The sequence below is a fragment of the Gasterosteus aculeatus genome, chromosome 14 (genome assembly GCF_964276395.1).
Source record: "Gasterosteus aculeatus chromosome 14, fGasAcu3.hap1.1, whole genome shotgun sequence".
Taxonomy (NCBI): Eukaryota; Metazoa; Chordata; class Actinopteri; order Perciformes; family Gasterosteidae; genus Gasterosteus; species Gasterosteus aculeatus.
Window position 1 is genome coordinate 8,087,001 of NC_135702.1, and position 19,783 is coordinate 8,106,783.

General features: G+C 45.5%; 2 protein-coding genes and 1 long non-coding RNA gene across 3 annotated transcripts; 2 read left to right on the plus strand and 1 right to left on the minus strand.

Moving 5' to 3' along the window:
- Positions 1–460: 460 nt before the first annotated feature.
- ggt5b (gamma-glutamyltransferase 5b) lies at positions 461–11,828 on the minus strand. Its single transcript, XM_040198170.2, has 12 exons — positions 11,440–11,828; positions 10,201–10,328; positions 10,023–10,118; positions 9,496–9,691; positions 3,690–3,850; positions 3,420–3,566; positions 3,178–3,308; positions 2,223–2,410; positions 2,046–2,137; positions 1,856–1,965; positions 1,662–1,772; positions 461–1,438 (listed from the first exon to the last, which is right to left on the minus strand). The coding sequence occupies exons 1-12, from the start codon at positions 11,610–11,612 to the stop codon at positions 1,292–1,294; spliced, it is 1,680 nt and encodes a 559-aa protein (XP_040054104.2). The 5' UTR covers positions 11,613–11,828; the 3' UTR covers positions 461–1,291.
- LOC144388263 (uncharacterized) lies at positions 4,624–8,589 on the plus strand. The gene is made up of 3 exons (XM_078088491.1): positions 4,624–4,629; positions 4,729–8,303; positions 8,375–8,589. Exons 1-3 carry the CDS (start codon positions 4,624–4,626, stop codon positions 8,436–8,438), a joined length of 3,645 nt encoding a protein of 1,214 aa, XP_077944617.1. The 3' UTR covers positions 8,439–8,589.
- Positions 11,760–15,616, plus strand: LOC120832136 (uncharacterized). The gene is made up of 3 exons (XR_005714155.2): positions 11,760–11,992; positions 13,597–13,770; positions 14,384–15,616. It is a non-coding gene; the product is annotated as an uncharacterized LOC120832136 (long non-coding RNA).
- The last annotated feature ends 4,167 nt before the right edge of the window (positions 15,617–19,783 follow it).

Below are 19,783 nucleotides of genomic sequence, written 5' to 3' on the forward strand. Positions count from 1 at the left end.
GTCACATGATATCCAGATTAACTCATTTGTCAAACAACAAAGACAGTGGTGCTTCATGCAGGCTAAAATTTCCATAGTCTCATAGCGCACATCCAGTGCTTCAAAGGAAAACAGAACAGAATTCACTTAAGAAATCATTACTAATTCATAAGTGTCTCTCCTGAAGTGTATCTCATTACTGCTTCCTTTGTGTCAGAGCAAAAGTGCTTCTCTGAAACAAGGCAACCAGGAAAACATGAAGCAGATTGTTTCTGAGCAGACCACAGTGAGAATGAAAGACAAATGTTTAAAGAGCTGTTTGCAGTGAGAAGCATATCAAAAGTTTCTGGGTTGTGTACAAGCTCAAACAAGGTTCTGTGTTTGTGATTGAAAAGTACATCAGACACTCAATAAGTCGTCGTTGTTGGGAATTTATCTATTATTGTGAACACATTCACAGTAAATAATAAAAAAAAACGAATTTCATTATTATACAAAGAATTTTAATGTGAAAAATGCAAAGAAAATACAAAATGTAACATTGGTGGTTTAAACAAATAGAACATTTTAGATAATTCATCATATTGTTCATTATTAATCAACTTGTGTTTGTTTTTTGATGAAATTCCCCGCATTAATTTAACTTTCAAACAAATGTTCAGGGACAGTAGAGCCTCTGGGTAAATAAGTCGTTTCACATACAGTACAGTAAGATATTTACGATCACAGTTGGAATTTTACTGTTTGGCAGAATGTCACTTTTAAAGGAATTCACAGCTCATCTACTCTAAACACTTCTTACACATAATTCTATAGTTCAGTCAGAAGAGGAAACATGTGGATATTAGACCTTGGAAACAGTGATTGGTTTTGTTTAATTGGACTACAGTAGATGTACCTTTATTACTCGTGATGGTATGTGTGCAATCCTGCAGCAAGTGAAAGCAGATCTCAACAGTAGCATCCTCGTGCTGGAATGACACGCGCGTGTGTGTGTGTGTGTGTGTGCGTGTGTGTGTGTGTGTGTGTGTGTGTGTGTGTGTGTGTGTGATGACAATGTGACGTGATGCTGTATTGAAAATGTTTTCGTGACTCAAAAGAAGTCTGTACTCTTACAATTTGAGGCTTACGTTTTAGTTATATAGTTTATTGGTGAGATATGGCAACATCCCTAGAAAGATGTATGGTGGGTTTTTAGCTCATCAAAAAAGAAGCACTACGTTTATCACATTTCGTTACTGGCACATTCAATGTTCTTAAGGCTGAAGGTTCAGTCAGTCTTTAGGGCATTTTTGTTTTGTGGTCTTTGTGGTTAGTATCCTGCTGACATCCCACCCTTCCTGCGGTCCGATACGGCCACTATGCATCCGTTCTCCATTTCCACCGCATTGACTACATTGAAGAAGAATCTCCAGTTTCCTGACTTGTGTCCAAAACCTAAGAGGCCATCTTCCACAGACTGAGGGCAAACAAAATACAAAATACACACACAAATGAATAAAAAACGAATCAGGGTTCAATATTTGAATACAGTTAAAATTAAACACACTGTGCTGGATTAGGACGTGGTATCTAAATTACCGTTAACAGAAACGTTATCCATTAGATAGACCGTCTATAGATTAGATAGACGGTCAAATGTCACTGTTGGACAGCGGCGTGAGAAAATAGGAGTGTCTCACCTTGTCGAAACCAGGCTCAAAGTTCACACCATTGCTGGAATCCACAAACACTATAGGCGCAGCAATGGCGTCTTTCAGATTCATCCCCAGCCACAGGCGATTCATCATAGACTAAAAGAAAGAGGAGAAGCACGTAAAGCCAACAAATGCGAAAGCAGAAAAACAGGTACGCATACAGAGTTCAGAGGAGTTACCATGGCCACCGCCGAGGTAATCATGCTTCCTCCCGATCCACCAATCACGAGGAGTCCTCCAGACTTTGACTCCACTATCACTGGAATCATTGAGGAAGGAGGCTGCTCACCTTCAGAAACAGTTAAAATGGCTATTAGACTGATATACATCTTGTACCTCAGGATGAAAGTGCATGTTAGTGGACTGTACCTGCCCGCACGGTCGTGGCTCTCCCACAGAAGTCACTCAGCTCATTGTTGAGGATGACGCCCGTCCGTGGAGAGTAGATGCCTCCTCCGAACCTACCAAACGGAACACAGCAGACTGAGCAATTCACTATCACATCGTAGTAGAGGTGATATGACATCCACAAGGTTGGAAACTCACAATTGGTTTATGGTGCTGGTCACAGAGACGGCCAGTCCATCTTCATCCAGGATGGAGACATGCGTCGTCCCCACGTGGTCCCTGGAGGGCTTGGCATTAAAGTAGTAAGAGTTTTCAAAGGAGCTGTTGGAAAGGATCATGCCCCTGATGCGATTAATGAAGGAGGCATTGTTCAAATGATCTGCACTCTGAAAAAAAGAGAATGTCATATTAGCACTGGGAATGGGTATAATAACACTCTGTATGCAGGATTTTTTTTTAAACTGCAGCTCAAATTAAATTTCTTTATTTCTCGTCTGGAGTCTGTTTTGTTTCTAAACCTTTTTGAGATTTAGTTTTTTTTTCTGGAATTGAACTGGAGAAGTAGCAGTTATATGGAACATATCCAAAGGGAAAGGTTTAGCATACTCCTGCCGAGAGCTACACTGAGTAAAAGGTAATAATCTTCTCATCCAAATCTCAAGACAGCGTACTTCAAAAATTGCAAATTTTCACTTGAACTACTACTAATACATTCTTCAGTATTTTTTTGTGTTTTCATACATGTTGGTGGACAATTCTGTGTAATAAAATTTAACTATTTGCATTCCCAGCAGACATGGAAAAACACGTGTACGGAGTTGTGTTTCTGTCTACCCGGCAAATGTAAATCCAATATTCAATCTCCTTTCAGGTCCGTGTTTTGTTCTCCATCAATTCCTGAGGGAAATATCTGCTCTAATGTTCCACCAGCTAGCTGCCGTTTGTCTGTCTTCCATTTGGTGCCGGGCAGGTGGTTTACGGCGGATTTATCCGAGCTTCAGAATCAAGGTTTATGAGAATAGTAATAAAACAGCAAGTTGTGGGATGCCAAACCAAAACAATCAGCTGCAAGACACTAAAACGCAGCACATAACGGAAGGGAACAGCCTAATTGGGGATAGTTAATTCATCTCAGAAAAAGAGGAACCAAAACCTTTTTTTCATTAAAGACAGGATCACTGATGCTGCTCCTTTGTCCGTTAGTAAATTTAGCTGCTTCAATATAACGATGGTATGTCAGGATCTTCTCGTCACCAACCAGGGAGTTTGGGGACAAGGGGAACCCTGCAGAAGAAAAAGAAGAAGAACCAATTTTAAAATGATTACACACCTCAATCCTTCGCACAATGGGTCAAAGACACTATCATTTAACTGCTGCAGCACGGTTCATGAGACCTTTCATCAGTCTTAGGATGAAGGCAAGCAGGGGGCCCCCGGCAGGTGGTGGAGGGACGTAAATCTTAGCGTCTCCGACAGGAACTGTCCATGCGTCCTCCACACGCACCTGGAAGGACTGCAGATCCTCCTTTTTCAAAGTCCCACCTAAGAGAAACAGGAAGAATACAGAAACAAATAGTTCATCTTAAATCATCTTTACCTCTCTAGGTTTACCTTTTCTACAATATGTGCAGGCATACAGGCAAATTATTGTGAAATTACACCAACCTGCAGCTTCTATGTCTTGGATTAGATCATGTCCTATCTTGCCCGTGTAGAAGGCTTCTGCCCCTTCGGCTGCAATTGTTTGCATTGTTTCTGCAAGTTTAGGAAACTTCAGAATGTCTCCTGTGCTCAGAACAGTTTTGTTTTTGTTGCACAAAACTTCACTGTAAAATGAATCAATGTGAAAAACATGTTATTATAACAAGTATAAAGTGACCACACAGAGAGATACTCCAACTTGTCACCCCCTACTTTGTTTCCAAAGAAGTTAAGTTCCACTTATCTGGATAGTCAACACTTCCCATGAATATTTATGACAGAAGGCGGCCACTGATTATATGAAATGAAAGATCATTCATTGCATTGTTCTGCCTTTTGCTATTAGAACGTAAAAATCTGTTTCTCTAATCCAAAAATATTTCAAATGAGTGTCCAACTATGTGACACTGTTATGCGATGTGAAATCCCGAAAGTCAATTGTTAACGCGGTGTGGCAAACCAGGGGGAGGAACAAAGCACTTGGGGCGGAGCCCCAAGCTCCGGTTGGGGGAGGTGATAAGGGGGATTTATTATCCTGTGCAGGTGCTCCAGCCACTGGGAACGTGGCACTGGTCACACCTGCGGCCTATCTGGTAATCAGCAGACCCTAGATAAGGAGAGGAGAAGAGACCGGACGGGGCCAGACGTCGGAGAGGAGGTAACCCCCAGGACTCACCGCTCTACTCTACTCTGCTCCTAACAGGACAAGGAAGCGGGCGCCACGTAGGAGGAGACGCCACATATTTCAGTTTGGAAGCCGGTTGGAAGAGCCGTAGTTTTTGACCTTTGCCATTAAAAGGACCCTTTTTGTTTGCATTTGCTGTCTGAGTTTCTTATTTTACGCCCGAATCTGGCCTCACTCCCCCTGGGTTACCACATTTTGGTGGAGAATGCGGGCATGACGGTCTGTCGCTAAAGATTCAGGCTAAAATAGGTACTCCGAGAGAGACACGGAGAACCATGGAGAATGCACTGACACAGCTCATCCAGACCCAAACAGCAGGCCCAGAGTCTTCAAGCCTTACAGGACGCCATCACTACTCTTGGACGGCATCTGGTAAAGCCAGAGGGGCCTACGGAACCCAGTAAAGTTCTCACCAAGCAGACCGGTGAGGATGACATTGAGGCCTACCTAGAGGTTTTTGAAAGGACTGCAGAGAGGGAACGTTGGCCTAGAGCACAATGGGCAGGAATTCTAGCCCCTTTTTTAATTGGCGAAGCTCAAAAAGCCTGCCGGGACCTTTCCCCCGCTGACGTAAACCAGTATGGGGCATTGAAAGCTGCGATTTTGGCCCATTATGGACACAACCTGCAGACGAGGGCCCAACAGTTCCACGCCTGGGAGTATGACGCTGCTGCCCCAGTGCGGCCGCAAATTGCAACGCTGATGCGATTGACACGCAGTTGGTTAACCTCGGGGGAGGGGCCTCCAGCGATTGACAGAGTTGCCATGGATCGCTGTATCAGAGCCTTACCCGGGGGTGCCAAACGACACGCTTCTCAAAGCTGCCCAGAGACAGTAGATGCCCTAGTGACGCTGTTGGAGAATCACCAGGTCACGGTACAGTTGATGCAAAGCGGTAGGCCACCCAGCCAATCGGACCCCAGGAGAGACAGGCAGAGGCTGAGGAAGAGCGACACGGAGGCACTGGGCCCAAGCCCGAGGCCCCAAGGGGGTCCGCCCCAGCCATCCCGCCAGCGCCGCCCCTTTGTGAATCCGGACCGGCGAAAATGCTTTGCCTGTGGACAAGAAGGCCATATAGCGTGGAATTGTCCGGGAGAAGACATTCTGATGCCTACGGCGGGCTCCTCCGACTCCCCACGGAAGGCCGACAGCTATCTTACCACGTGCTGGGCTCATGAGGGCGCAAGGGCCCCAAAGCTGCCGGTCAGAATAGGGACCCAGGATGCTGAAGCCCTACTCGACTCCGGCAGTGCGGTCACCCTCCTACGGCCCGGGTTGACCTCTGGCCCCAGGGGACCCCCCATCCCAGTCTCCTGTGTCCACGGGGATTCACGTGAGTATCCCACGACCCACATTAAGGTCCAGACCACCAGGGGCACATTTGAGGTTGTTGCGGGCTTAGTGGAAAATCTGCCGGTACCAGTGCTGATTGGGCGGGACTGCCCGATATTCTGGCGTTTGTGGGCATGCAGGACTGCTGGCCACCGAAGAAACTGTCCCACCAAGAAACCTGGTAGGGACCAGAAAGTCAAGGTGGCACATGCCTGTGCAGCCCCATCTAGCCCAACCACGTCATCTGCAGAAGGGACAGAGGAGGAGGCCCTGGCCCCAGCGGAGGCCCCGGCCCCAGCGGAGGCCCCGGCCCCAGCGGAGGCCCCGGCCCCAGCGGAGGCCCCGACAAGGAGGGATCCCCGACTAACTGAAGGGTCTTCGAACGAGGTTTTTTCGGAGTTCCCACCGGCAGAAGAGGCATCTTCCACCAGGCCCGGGCAGTTTGGGACGGCCCAGTGGGAGGACCCTAACCTGGAACAAGCGCGACAGAACCTGGCTGTGGTCGAGGGAGAACCGGTGGCGGGGGTAAGTGCTAGCACCTTTCCACACTTTTCAATCAAGAATGGCCTCTTGTATAGGGTGGCAAAGCTGGAGGAACGGGTGGTGGAACAGTTGCTAGTCCCCAAGCGCTATATTAACAAAGTGTTGTACCTAGCCCACTCCCACCTGTTGGGAGCTCATTTGGGGGTGGAGAAAACCTACGACCGAGTCCGGGAGCGCTTCTACTGGCCGGGGGTGAAGAAGGCGGTCCAGGATTATTGCCAAATCTGCCCACAATGCCAGAAGACGGCGCCGAAGGTAAACTACCAGAATCCACTAATACCACTACCAATAATCGACATCCCATTCCAGAGGGTAGCCATGGATATAGTAGGCCCCTTGCCGAAGTCCAGTAGGGGGCACCGGTTTATCCTGGTTATCATGGATTATGCCACCCGGTACCCAGAGGCGGTCCCGTTACGCACCGCAAGTGCTAAAGCGGTGGCGAGAGAATTATTCCTTCTCTTTAGTAGAGTTGGGATTGCAAAGGAAGTCCTTACTGACCAGGGAACCTGTTTCATGTCTCGGGTGATGAAGGAGATGTGTAAACTGCTGAAGGTGAGCCAAATACGAACCTCTGTCTACCACCCACAGACGGACGGCCTGGTAGAACGTTTCAATAAAACCTTAAAACAAATGCTAAGGAAGGCTATTGACGTGGAGGGGAAAAACTGGGACCAACTAATCCCCTTTGTCTTGTTCTCAATCCGCGAAGTGCCCCAGGCGTCCACAGGGTTCTCACCATTTGAGCTGCTGTATGGACGGAGACCCAGGGGCATGCTGGACCTGGCCAAAGAAGCATGGGAGCAACAGCCATCAGCCCATCGCTCCGCCATAGAGTATGTCGACCAGATGCAGGACAGGATGGCTAAGGTATGGCCCCTGGTGCGGGAGCATATGCAACAAGCCCAACACGCCCAAGCCAGAATCTATAACCGTAGAGCTCAGCTACGGGAGTTCCAGCCGGGAGAGTTTGTCTTGGTCCTGATTCCAACGGTGGAATGCAAATTCCTGGCAAAGTGGCATGGACCCTATGAGGTGATCGAAAGGGTGGGGGAGGTGAATTATAAGGTAAGACAACCGGGAAGGAGGAAAATCTGCCAAATATATCACATTAATCTGTTGAAGAAATGGCACGCCCCTGACAGTGTTCCGATGGCCGCACTAACCACCGAAACCCAAGATCGTGTCCCCTCACAGGTACCTCTGGGCCCCCATCTGAGTCCGACCCACCGGCAAGACATGGTGGAACTAACTGGGCAGTTCAAAGATGTTTTTTCAGACATGCCGGGAAGGACCACGGTGATTAACCACGACATCATCACCGAACCTGGGAAAAAGGTGAGGCTCCGACCCTACCGCATACCAGAGGCAAAAAGGGAGACCATCAAAGAAGAGGTGAGAAGGATGTTGGAGATGGGCGTTATTGAGGAGTCACACAGTGCATGGTCCAGCCCGATTGTGTTGACTCCAAAACCCGACGGCAGCGAGAGATTCTGCAATGATTTTAGAAAATTGAACGAAATCTCAAAATTTGACGCTTACCCCATGCCGAGGGTTGATGAGTTAATAGAGCGATTAGGCCCAGCCCGGTTTGTGTCCACGCTCGACCTCACTAAAGGTTACTGGCAGGTTCCCCTCACAGAAACCGCCAAAGAGAAGACAGCGTTTGCTACCCCAGAAGGCCTGTACCACTATAGAGTCCTGCCCTTCGGAGTCCACGGAGCGCCAGCTACGTTCCAAAGAATGATGGACCAGGTGCTCCGACCTCATCGGGAGTATGCAGCGGCCTACCTAGATGATGTGGTCATACACAGCCCCGACTGGACCACCCATGTAGGCCACCTGAAAGCTGTCCTGGGAAGCCTACGGAGAGCTGGCCTGACCGCCAACCCAAAAAAGTGCCACCTTGGCCTGGAGGAGGCGGAATACCTCGGCTACACCATTGGGAGAGGCAGTGTGAGACCCCAATCCCGGAAAGTGGAGGCCATTGCCACCTGGCCTAAGCCAGCCACGAAGCGGCAAGTAAAAACGTTCCTCGGCCTGGTCGGCTATTATCAGTGCTTTATACCCCACTTTGCTACTATTGCAGCCCCTTTACACGAGATGACGAAAAACAGCCACCCACACCAGGTCCTCTGGAGCACCGAAGCTGAGGCAGCCTTTACAACCCTTCGGAGGGCCCTGTGCACCGAGCCAATTTTAAGCACCCCTAATTTTGAGGACACGTTCATCGTCCATACAGATGCCTCTGGATCAGGGCTTGGAGCCGTGCTGTCCCAGGTCAGAGGAGGAGAAGAACACCCAGTGACCTATATCAGCCATAAGTTGCTAAAGCATGAGATCAATTATTCAACGTTGGAGAAAGAATGTTTGGCAATAAAATGGGCCCTGACAAAGCTGCGGTATTACCTCCTGGGCAGAAAATTCACCCTGGTAACGGATCACGCACCACTGAGATGGATGTCTACAGCCAAAGACACTAATGCACGAGTTACACGGTGGTTCCTCGAACTGCAAAACTTTAATTTTTCTGTTGAGCACAGGTCGGGAAAAGCACATGGAAACGCAGACGCCTTGTCCAGGAGGGAGGAATGCTATCTCGTTGACGCTCCTAGCCCCAACCTGGAGCTGGTGGAGGGGGTGTGTGGCAAACCAGGGGGAGGAACAAAGCACTTGGGGCGGAGCCCCAAGCTCCGGTTGGGGGAGGTGATAAGGGGGATTTATTATCCTGTGCAGGTGCTCCAGCCACTGGGAACGTGGCACTGGTCACACCTGCGGCCTATCTGGTAATCAGCAGACCCTAGATAAGGAGAGGAGAAGAGACCGGACGGGGCCAGACGTCGGAGAGGAGGTAACCCCCAGGACTCACCGCTCTACTCTACTCTGCTCCTAACAGGACAAGGAAGCGGGCGCCACGTAGGAGGAGACGCCACATATTTCAGTTTGGAAGCCGGTTGGAAGAGCCGTAGTTTTTGACCTTTGCCATTAAAAGGACCCTTTTTGTTTGCATTTGCTGTCTGAGTTTCTTATTTTACGCCCGAATCTGGCCTCACTCCCCCTGGGTTACCACAGCGGGGTTACGTAAAATGCTCAGATGAGTCAAAACCAGTGATTCATAGGAAAAGCCCTTTGCTCCCAAAGATTCAGCAGTGACACCGTCAGACCTTTGAAAGCTTACAGACAATATATGCAAATGTTGACAGGTCGTACCAGAGAGAGGACTTCTCCACGTGATCTTTCACAAGGCCGATCTGCAGAAGTTTTCCCAGGAACGCCGGCAGAGAGATGCCCTCCCTTGCCAGTTTGATCGTTGGCTCAAACAGCTTGGCCCAAGGCAGCTTCCCATACTGTTTGTGAACCGCTTCGTAGCCGCGCAGCTCCCCGGGAACGCCGATCCATTGGCTGCCTGTAATGTACAGGTGGGAAACGGTGCAGCTGCATTGAAAAGATGATTGTGGGTGCGTTTGCTTTATTTGGAACAGAAAGAGGAGCAATACAGCAAAAATGTGTTTTGGACTATTTTACTGGTGATGGATTAAATATAAATTAAATTGGTCCTTCTATCTGCTTACAAATGCAACAACATCAAATATAACAAAGTATGTTATAAACCATCTAGCTAACCTTTGTATAGCGCTTGTCAAATATATGTAAGGTGGTAAAGTGTCCCCCATGTGAAAAGGATAGGAATGAAAAGTCCAGTAATGCACTTCACACAGATGGACAAGTCTGCCTACCTACGGTCAGCCCGAATGTTTTGGGACAGTCATCTAACAGGTTCATCTTGAACGCCTTCGGGACGGTCTCTCTGAAGTTGTAGACTTTGACGTTGCCTGAGAAGAGAGAAGCCATCAGAACGATCGGCCGAGTCAATCCTTCTCATTTGAGGTCATACGGGTGAACAGGAAGACGCACCTTTTGTATTTCTAATGGTTAATATAGATCCTCCTCCAATCCCCATGCTCTGAGGGTTGACCACAGACGTGCACAGAAGAGCTGCAATGGCGCCATCTACTGCCGACCCCCCTTGCTGGAGCATGCTCCTGGAAAACATCGTCCCAGTCATTTTCACATGCTTTACGGCAAATGTTTCAACACGCAGTGAGTAAAACAATGTTTACTCGCAGCTGCACCCATCATTTGACTTGTTTGCTCAGCGTTATCAAAGACTTGGTATACACTTTCTCAATGTCCTGATGCTGTTAGTTCTCCAAGCAACACAAGCTGGTTGCAGAAAGGCGTTTTGTTTTTTTGAAAATAACAATTCTCATCCAATTCATTTAGCCGAGTGGACCGGCTCTGAGAGCTCTGTTGTGGGTCTTTTCAAAGAGAGGTTGGCATGGGTTCAGATGTGTTCAGTCAGCGACAAGAACAGGGCAGGGACAGGAATGTTTTTGTCCCGGTAAGGTCAGGCCTCTTTTTTCCGTTTGGGTGCACTTAAAGGACAAGATCCCAGGAGGAAGAACTAATAGGAAGAATCTGATTAAAGGATTTTCATGCGAACAGTGTCGTCCAAACACCAAATGGTTGACACGTAAGATTCCACAAACTGATATCACTACAGGCAACGCTAATATGGTGATTTTATTCACTGTGCTTTTTATTGTCCATACTTGAGATGATATGTTTAGGGTGAGTTCGAAAAAAAAAGGTAGGTAATAAAGAGGTAATAAATAAACATTGTGGCTCACCACTGAATAAACGAGTATGAGCAAAGAGATCGTTTGGAAGATTAACATCAGTTAGTGTGTTTGGATCCCTGGTTTCATCTTGTCGTATCCAACAGGACAGTTTGCCAACAGGTGCTGACAGTCGGGCCTGTCAGCACACATCCCTGCAGCCATAATCTCAGTGCTTCAGTCTGAGCCTATTAAATCTCTTAAACTGCTTACACCATTGCTCAATTCAGATTTTTTTATTAGTATCTCACTCGTAGCAGCAGGGAAGGGCTGCCTACACAGAGTTCTGAACAACGAACGTTATTTCTGTAAACGAGTAACAGTAACATTGCACATGTATTACAACGCACGACCCAATCAACATCTACAAAAACGCTACAAACCTTTCCCTGCTTTAATCTCTAGGCGTTAATACATTGTCAAAGCCCACCTCAGGTCCAATGACTCACTTTTAAACTTCAGGAAAGAGACTCACCTGCCAACCTCGGAGCAGCGGAGCGAGTCCGCAGAAACGGCCGCGTGCGTAAAAGCGCCGGCGGGACACTTTCTGTCCGCTACTGGGAAGATGCACAGACAGACCAGAGCAACTGCGCCCGTTAAACCAGCCAGGACGAAGCAGCAAACCGCCCAGGGCTTCAATCTAGCCATTGGGGCAATAATAAAATGTGTGCTGAAAAGGGGGGAGTGGGGGGGGGGACTGGAACGGCAGCCTCTCAGCGCGAGCGCACGCTCTGTGTGTGAACACCGTCTGATCCTGAGCTGGGCTTTTACCCCTCCCCTCCATCAACTGCCTCTGGGGTAGACGTGAGATGCAGAGGGACGGAGTCACCGAAATGACCAGAGTGTTTTTTTGTTTTTTTGTCTAACACGCACGCTCGGGAATAACCCCGTAGCAACGTTTGAAAAGAGGTTCTTATCGGTTGTTACCAGAGAACTTCCACCGCTGGCGGTCTTTTTCCTGCTGTTTCATGTGGATCACTGACCCGCTGTGTCAGGAAACAGCAACGGGGAAACCACGCCAATCCCAGGTGTGCTGTATACTTAAGTCATTCGTTATTTCGGGACACTTTCCCGCCGGCGTCCACTTTGCGGACATCTTATCTTCACTTTCTATTCTGTTCATAGTGCCTGCGTATTTCTTTCAGTTCAATGTGTACTGATAGTTTCAACGTTCCTGTTGTGTGTGAAAACACTGCAAGAATCAGGAGAGCTGCAACGTTTCTGTTGTTTACTTCAATTAATTTCAACGTACCGACCAGAAACACGTCATCGGCCCTATCAAAATACGGGCATGTTATCAAAATACGGGCATGCCGTGAAACCCTGTCGCGATAACAACCCCCCCTCCCAGGGGCGACCCAACTCACATCACTGAATGGCAGATAACACATCAATAGAAAACCCGTAGCAGGTATCATTCAGAATACATTGTTAATGACTTCAGTCCAGACCGAACTAATCATCACAAAACTATTTACAACTTAAAGTGCCTTAGAACCCCAGAGTGAAGTAACTGGAACAGCGTGGATGAGGTTGAAACCGGCAATATAAAATTCAATGGTCTGTATGGATAAACGTATCTGTAACATAGTCCCTCAGGTAGCAAACAGTTCCCCCATAGAAAAAAATGACTTAAGCAGAAATAAATAAATGTATAGATATAGAAATACAGAAATATTCTGAAATACTAATAATAAATAAAAGAAAAGATTAATGAATGTAGGCAGAAATGAATTAACGTTGATAATCACGGTTCATAAACAAATACATGTCATGTATGTATTTCTACATCTCTGTTTACCTTCATTTCTTGATTTATTTGTGTTAAGGTGGGGGGTGAGGTGAATTTGGTGGGCCCAAAAGCACACGCACGGCAGTCTTAGATTTTCAGCCAAAATGAGTTTTATTTTCTCACAAAAAAACAAACAAGGGGAATACGGGAAACAGAAAGCGCTCCTCTGACTCAACTGGAGTCTGGAGGGAAACTCCACCGACGTCTGGTGGTCTGGGGTGGCTCAAGCAGGGTCTGGTGTGGAAACCCGAGGCCCGACACCATACTCACAGTCCAACTCAAAAGCAGGTTACGTGCACTCCGAGGTACTCCGTGGGTCTGACACCAAAACAAACCAAAAACATGAATAAACTGGTCTAGCTGCTGAATCTTAGTATCTACGGCACCTGAGACCAGCCTGGATACTGGGACGGACTGACGACGAGCCTCTGAAAGCAGGAGCCTTTATACTCGTCACCAGTGATCCCCGGAATGAGCCACAGCTGGGCACGTGGGAGAGGGGTGGGGCCGGAGGCGGAACACACAGGTGGAAACTATAGGTGGAAGAAACAAAACAAGCAAAAACAAAAGCAGACTGGGGGGAAAAACTGTTAATAAAACCGGGTCCCTAACAATTTGTGTATGTGTCTGTACTAATGCGGTGGTGGGTCCTAACCTCTGTCTGAAGCAGGCAGTGTCAACCCGACTAACCTTCTTTTTCCATTGTGAAATCTGAAAGGAGAACTTTGCTAAAGCAGATTTTAAGTGGCAGGCGGTCATCTTATCCCTTTTAAGAGATTAGCACAAATAATAAGCATATTACAAATAAGCATACTAAATGATTTCTTTCTCTTTCATCAGGCTCTGGAGAGACGATTATAACGGCGTACCTGATCTCTTCTACACCATCTTTACCAACCGTGAGGGAGACGGCCTTCTAAATCCTGACAACGAGATTCATCTCTTTACTCTATACGGCTGCTTTGTTCCCCACGTGCAGAAACCCCCACTTGAACAATCCTGCTTAAGAATGAGGTTTGGACCCCTCATGGATACAGCAATACAGAGATAAATAAATTAAGAAATACACAAATGTAGAAACAAATACCAAATGAAGAAATACAGAAATGTAGAAAAAGATTTCACTAGGAACACAAAATAGGGGTGGGGCAGGATGACCTGACATGAATGTTTAACTGAACTCAGCTGTGGGGGAATAAGGGGGGGGGGGGACTAAACAAAGACAGGAAGTAAAGTGGTTCTTGAGGGAAAAGGTGGTCAAAAGAATGAAACAAGATGTTACAGTAGTTGCAGTCATAAACATTTGCAAGCCCAGTACATCTGCCTAACAACTAATGAAGTAACATAATGTTTCTCCTTTTGTTTCATTTATGTTATAGTGAAAATATAATGCATGTAGTTTTTTTTTCTACATACATTTCAACTGAGTTAATTCTGAATGTAGGAATGAAAACTTTCCGTTTCATTTCATTCCATTGTAATTATATTAACACCTGTCATTGAGATTAATCACGTCACAGTTTAGAATTAACACATAGGACTAGAGCCTTTTCCCCATGTATTACATTTTTTGTCAAAGAATCATAAACCATGTCCATGAAAATGGTCCTCTCCTCATCCGTCACAGGGACGGTCCGGAGGGATGGTTGCTGACCGATGCCCTGAATGTGCTCTGGCATCGAATCTCGCCGATGCAGAAGTACAGCTGCGCCCACGGACCCGTACAAGCACAGTGCCATGAGAGGCAGCTGCTTCACTTGGACACTTTATCTTGCATTGAGTCTTTTAAAAAAAACAACAAACTACTTTCAGAAGGTAATATTACCGGCAACAGTAATCTTCTTCTTCCCATTCAATGGTCAGGGAGAACATGTAGATTTAAATGCTTGCTGTCCAGTGCTGCTTATGATCGGTCACAAGTTCAACACAAGGGGGGGCCGCTGTGCACATTACCAGTAGCAAACCTCCTCTCTCCTGCACCAAAACTTCATCAAGTCAACCTACTTTAAAATACAGGTACAGTGGGGCATTTTGCATTGAAACAGCAGGTATTGCATCAGTACAGTTATTAGTACGGTGCAGCAGGAAACCCTGTGTGCTGTGTAGGAACAAGCTAAAGACATATAGTGTTCTAGAGGTAACTGATGAAAAGGTCTTTCTTGGTTTATTTGATGGATTGTGCATATTGCTGCTAGTTAACATGCCGGGCTGTTGTTTGCTGCGTGTTGTGCAATGTTGTGAGCTAATGGGGAAAAACATGAATGTAAGCTTTGTTTTTTGGCCTGCTGCTCAGAAAAAATAACTACAAAACGTTTTCCCTATTACTTTGTAGCATTATCTTAGTTTAGACTTTGTCATTACTAACATCCGTTGCAATGCACTCATAGACTGACGGACGGAAGAGTGACCGACATATTTCCTCGTTGTTTAAAAAGTTCCAAAAGCATTTCCGACAGCGTGAGTCACCGCTAAGGAACAAAATCACGCAGTGAAATGAAGCAGGGCTGGTGTGTGAAGATGGAAGAGTACTTTCAAGATCATTTGGAATACACACTGAATTCATAGATAATGCATGATTCCAAAAATACACAGTCACTTGAGTGCAGTACACTTATGCAACTGTCTCGTTGCAGTACATTTAAATGTGATACTAAATACTAACACAAGAACAAGATTATGCACTAGATTTTTATTTACATCCAATTACTGCTGTTACACTCTCTTTTTGTTACTCGTTACCGTAAGTAAGGTAACTTCTTCTTATTTGCTTTTTTATGAGAATTGTTGTGAAATATTTCAATAAAAGACAATGATTTCTTTTAATGTTTATCTAATAAAAAACAGAGTCTTGATGAATGATCAAAGTTGCAAAAAGTCCATTTATTGCTTGCAAGCAGGAAGCCAAATACACCAGCACGTATTACAGTGCTCTGTGGAGAAGGCGTCTCCGAGCAGTAAAAACGCTGAGTTTTTATACACACATGTGAAGGCCATCGTCAGTGGGAGGTACGAGAAGTTGCAAACCAAGTAGATATAAGAACCAAGGTGAAGATGAGGGTAACACACACGGTTCCTTTGTTCGAGCGCCTGTGTGAGAGCGAGTTACCTCCATTCTTCAGACACGGCTGCACATGGAAACCTTGAATCTTTCTGCTTTTGCACATCACTTCAATACAGTCAAGAATCACTCTTTTGGCATAACATTATGTTATAACATATTTTTACCATTGCAGAATACATTAGGCCAACATAATCCAAGCTTCTTTTATTACATCCAAGAAATCTCAGCAAAGAGAACGATTGATCTTTGAGTAAGAGCTGCGTCATTCTTCTTCATTGCACAAATTCACTAGTAACTTGCGTAGACTTCATGTCCCGCCATTTATTTACCACACAAAGTGAAACACACCTGCTGTGTCTGGTAACAGTAACACTGATTGAACTGGCACCAGCCTCCATTTAGTGTAATGAAACCGTTATTGGAGTGGGTGGAAATTAAGCAGTTTAATCTCAAAGGAATTAACACCACCCTCATACAGCGGAGGCTGATTGGAAATAAGCTCATGAACGCGTCATCATGTCCTCATACTCACTGCTCCAAAGTCATTTAAGAAATATGGACTTTTTTTTGGAAAGCTTTTTGTGTCTCCAGCTGCTAATTGTTCGCGCTAATTCTTCTAATTTGGCTACGAAAAATGTTACATTTCAACTCTACAACCAATGCTAAACTTTCAAAAGAAATTTCATCTTTAGCTTTTTTAAAGATGATGATGACGGTTTTCACCGGCGAGTGGGTTCTCACATTGGAGGAAAAATTCAGGAAACCAGAGGGGTAACATGAGGCGTAAAGAAATAAGGTTGGAAGTTTTATGCAAACTGAGCTGAATATGATCATTATACCTGATTATGAATAGTTGCATTATATGCACCAAAATGTGGCGGACCAGTAGTTTGTGATAATTTACATCGTATCACAGCCGTCTATCAATGACAAAAAGGCTTTAGTCAGAACTTTGTCGAAGTATCGGCTTCTGATTCGGCTTTGCTCCATGTGATCCTGTCTGTGATGTCGTAGTCTTCATATTGCATCCTGCAGAAAGAGCTTGTTAGATGATTTGGCCAAATGTGATGCTTGGGATGAGGGAGCTCTTTCTTCACCTTGTGGCCCACTGGCTGCTTTGATGTTAATAATTCAGGTCAGGCTGATTAATCCTTCAGTAATACTAAACTTCAACGGGGGACGAGGTTGATCAGAGAGGCAAAAAACTCTCAACAGCTCAAGTGAATCAGCTTTTTGTGTGTTTCCAATACAAAAGTTAACATGTACGCAACAAGAAAACCTCTTTAGACAAAGTAAGAAATCAACATTTGTCTTGTTTTAAGAGGGTCTCGTGCTCCATAAACATGTACGTTCGCGCAGGACGGTGATGGTTTTGATTATTTGTGAAAATGCAATTGATATAATATATTTTCACAAAACAGAAATCCTAAATTGAGATCTGAACATCATCATACAAAGAGGATGCGTGATGACTTTAACTGATATGGTTCGGGTGAACGGCTCAGCAGCGCTGCACGGAGGATGAAAAGGTACAGCAGAGGAGTTGAAGCGGGACGATGTTGAAGAGAGGGGGGGAGGGGGGTGAGGATGGGCCTGATGGAGTGAAGATGCTTCTCCTCTCCCTGGAGCAGAGACACAGATGTCAGCGAACAAATATTCCCAAGAGAGATGAGGGCAAAAATCTGTTCATTTCTCAGCTTTTGCTGTGAAACACATTGCTGTGCTTGCTCGTCTAATTGGCTCCACGTATTGACATCATTACACACGTTTGCCCTGCATCCCAGGACAGCTGCTGTGAGAATTATGACCGTAGGTGTGCAGATGGGATGAGGCTGAAAGATTGTCACGCTGACAAATGTGGTATTTTTCTTCTCTTCCCCCCGAACTTTGCTGTTCACGCCTCAACATCATTTTTATCCGCAGATTACGCAGCTGCATTTGAAAATGTAGAATTTAGTCGTCCTATAACTATCATGAAAATAAAAGTGGAACGTATTCTAATGGGAACACAAAACTCAAAGATATTAGAAGAATATGGGTTTTTTATAATGAAAAAAGATGATGCAAAAATTGACCTCTCATTGATCTCTGGGAAAATTAATAGAACTAGAAAATGCATTTCCTGCTGAAAATACAGGAAGTGGGAGCTGAATTTCAATAGATTTTCCAAAAAATACAGTTGCAGGAGCTTAAATGAATTTTAAAAAGTACAGAAATAACAAAAGCTGAGATGACTAAAAAGAGGTTTAAATTGTTTGTAGTAATATTAGTAGTAGTAGTTATAGTTGTAATTGTGGTATTAGTAGTACTAGCTGTAGAAGTAGGTTTAGTATCAATAGCAGTAGAAACAGCTGTAATACTAATACTATTAGCTATATTGGTATTTGTAATAACATTAGTCGTAGTTGTAGTATTAATAGCAGTAGAAGTACTAGTAGTATGGTAGTAGAAGTATCAGTTGTAGTAGTACTAGTACTAGTAACATTCTTGGTGGTTGTAGTAATATTTGAAAGAGCAATACGTATTTCAATGAAACTGCTTCATTCTGAGCTTCATGGTTAAGGTACAGATAATCATTGAGGCTTTTATTTTGAAATGATGGAATTGGGTGAGGGGGGGTTGGGAGACAGGATGTCTGTTATTCAAACTAAGAAGTTTTTAGTTAATAGGCCTCATCACAAACATTACAGTAAGAATTCCCTCCATGGGGCTTTTATTTTGAAATTATTGGATTGGGTGGGGTGGGGGGGTGAAGATAGAGGGAGGGAGGGTGAGAGGGTGAGGAAGGGAGGGGTGGTGAGGAAGAGATAGAGAGAGGAGGAGAAATAGACAGACAGACTGAGTGAGTGATTAACAGTGAGAAGAGGTCAGGGTGGAGGGGGGAGGGGGGGCGAATGTCTTCATGTTGGTCTGTTGACAGAAAGCATAGCTGCGTCATGTGACTCCACTAATCAGGTAATAGGAGCAGCTGTGAGTCACAGACAGAGATACTGCAGCGCGTGTGTGAGTAACCATGGCAACGGCGCACCTGGGTTCATTAACAAGCTGCTGAACAGGGCAGAGACAGGACAGCGAGTTACACAGAATCCACACCTCAAACAAGTGTTCTTTAGCGCAAAACTATAACAGCTATCTAAAAAATAAGACGTTTTTGCGAGACCCAGGACTCTACCGAACGCATCGATGTGGTTTTTATGTCTGGCCGGGAAAAAATACGGCTCCATGAACACATTAATCCAATCAGCACAACCATGCCATCATTAATACAAAGAAATGAAGCCTCAAAAGTGTATACTTTGGCTCTGAGGACAGAAGTTCCATATTTTTTTAACCAGATTCTGACGCTGCCCCACACTCTAGCCCTCGAGGTCAAGAAACGCAATATGTGGGGTCCCCAGGATGGATATGCTATAGTAAAGGGACACCCCCCTATATTCCATTATTTATGTATTTGATTTTCTAATTGTAACCCTCATGAAGTTAGGGCTACTAATACCAGTAGTAGTGGCAGTTATTGCCTCGGGGGTGCACGCTTGTGTTCTGCTCAAGGGAGCTACCCACGAGCGAGGAATCCTTTTTTTTTTTTTATCCTTCCAGGAGACGTGAAGGAAAGAGCTCCCGGATTTCGATTGTTTTTTTATGCACACTAGAAGAACCTGAACCCTGTGAATCTGAATGCTGAGATGGCGACCTAAACCCGGATCGTGGATGCGGTTGTGTATCGAGAAGACGTCAGACTCCAGTCCTGCCGTCAGGTAGACGGTAGTTAGGTAGTTCAGAGAGACAGTAGGCCTATACCTGGACCATAGCGGAACTCGGACATTTGACGTACACACTATTAACGGACTAAGCGGATTATATCCTGGGGCTTGTATATAAATCCACACTGGGAAGACTGAGTTCTTTCACAAGAAGCATACAATTTCCCGATCATCTACTCTTCTTCTTTTTTTTTTGTTTCATACT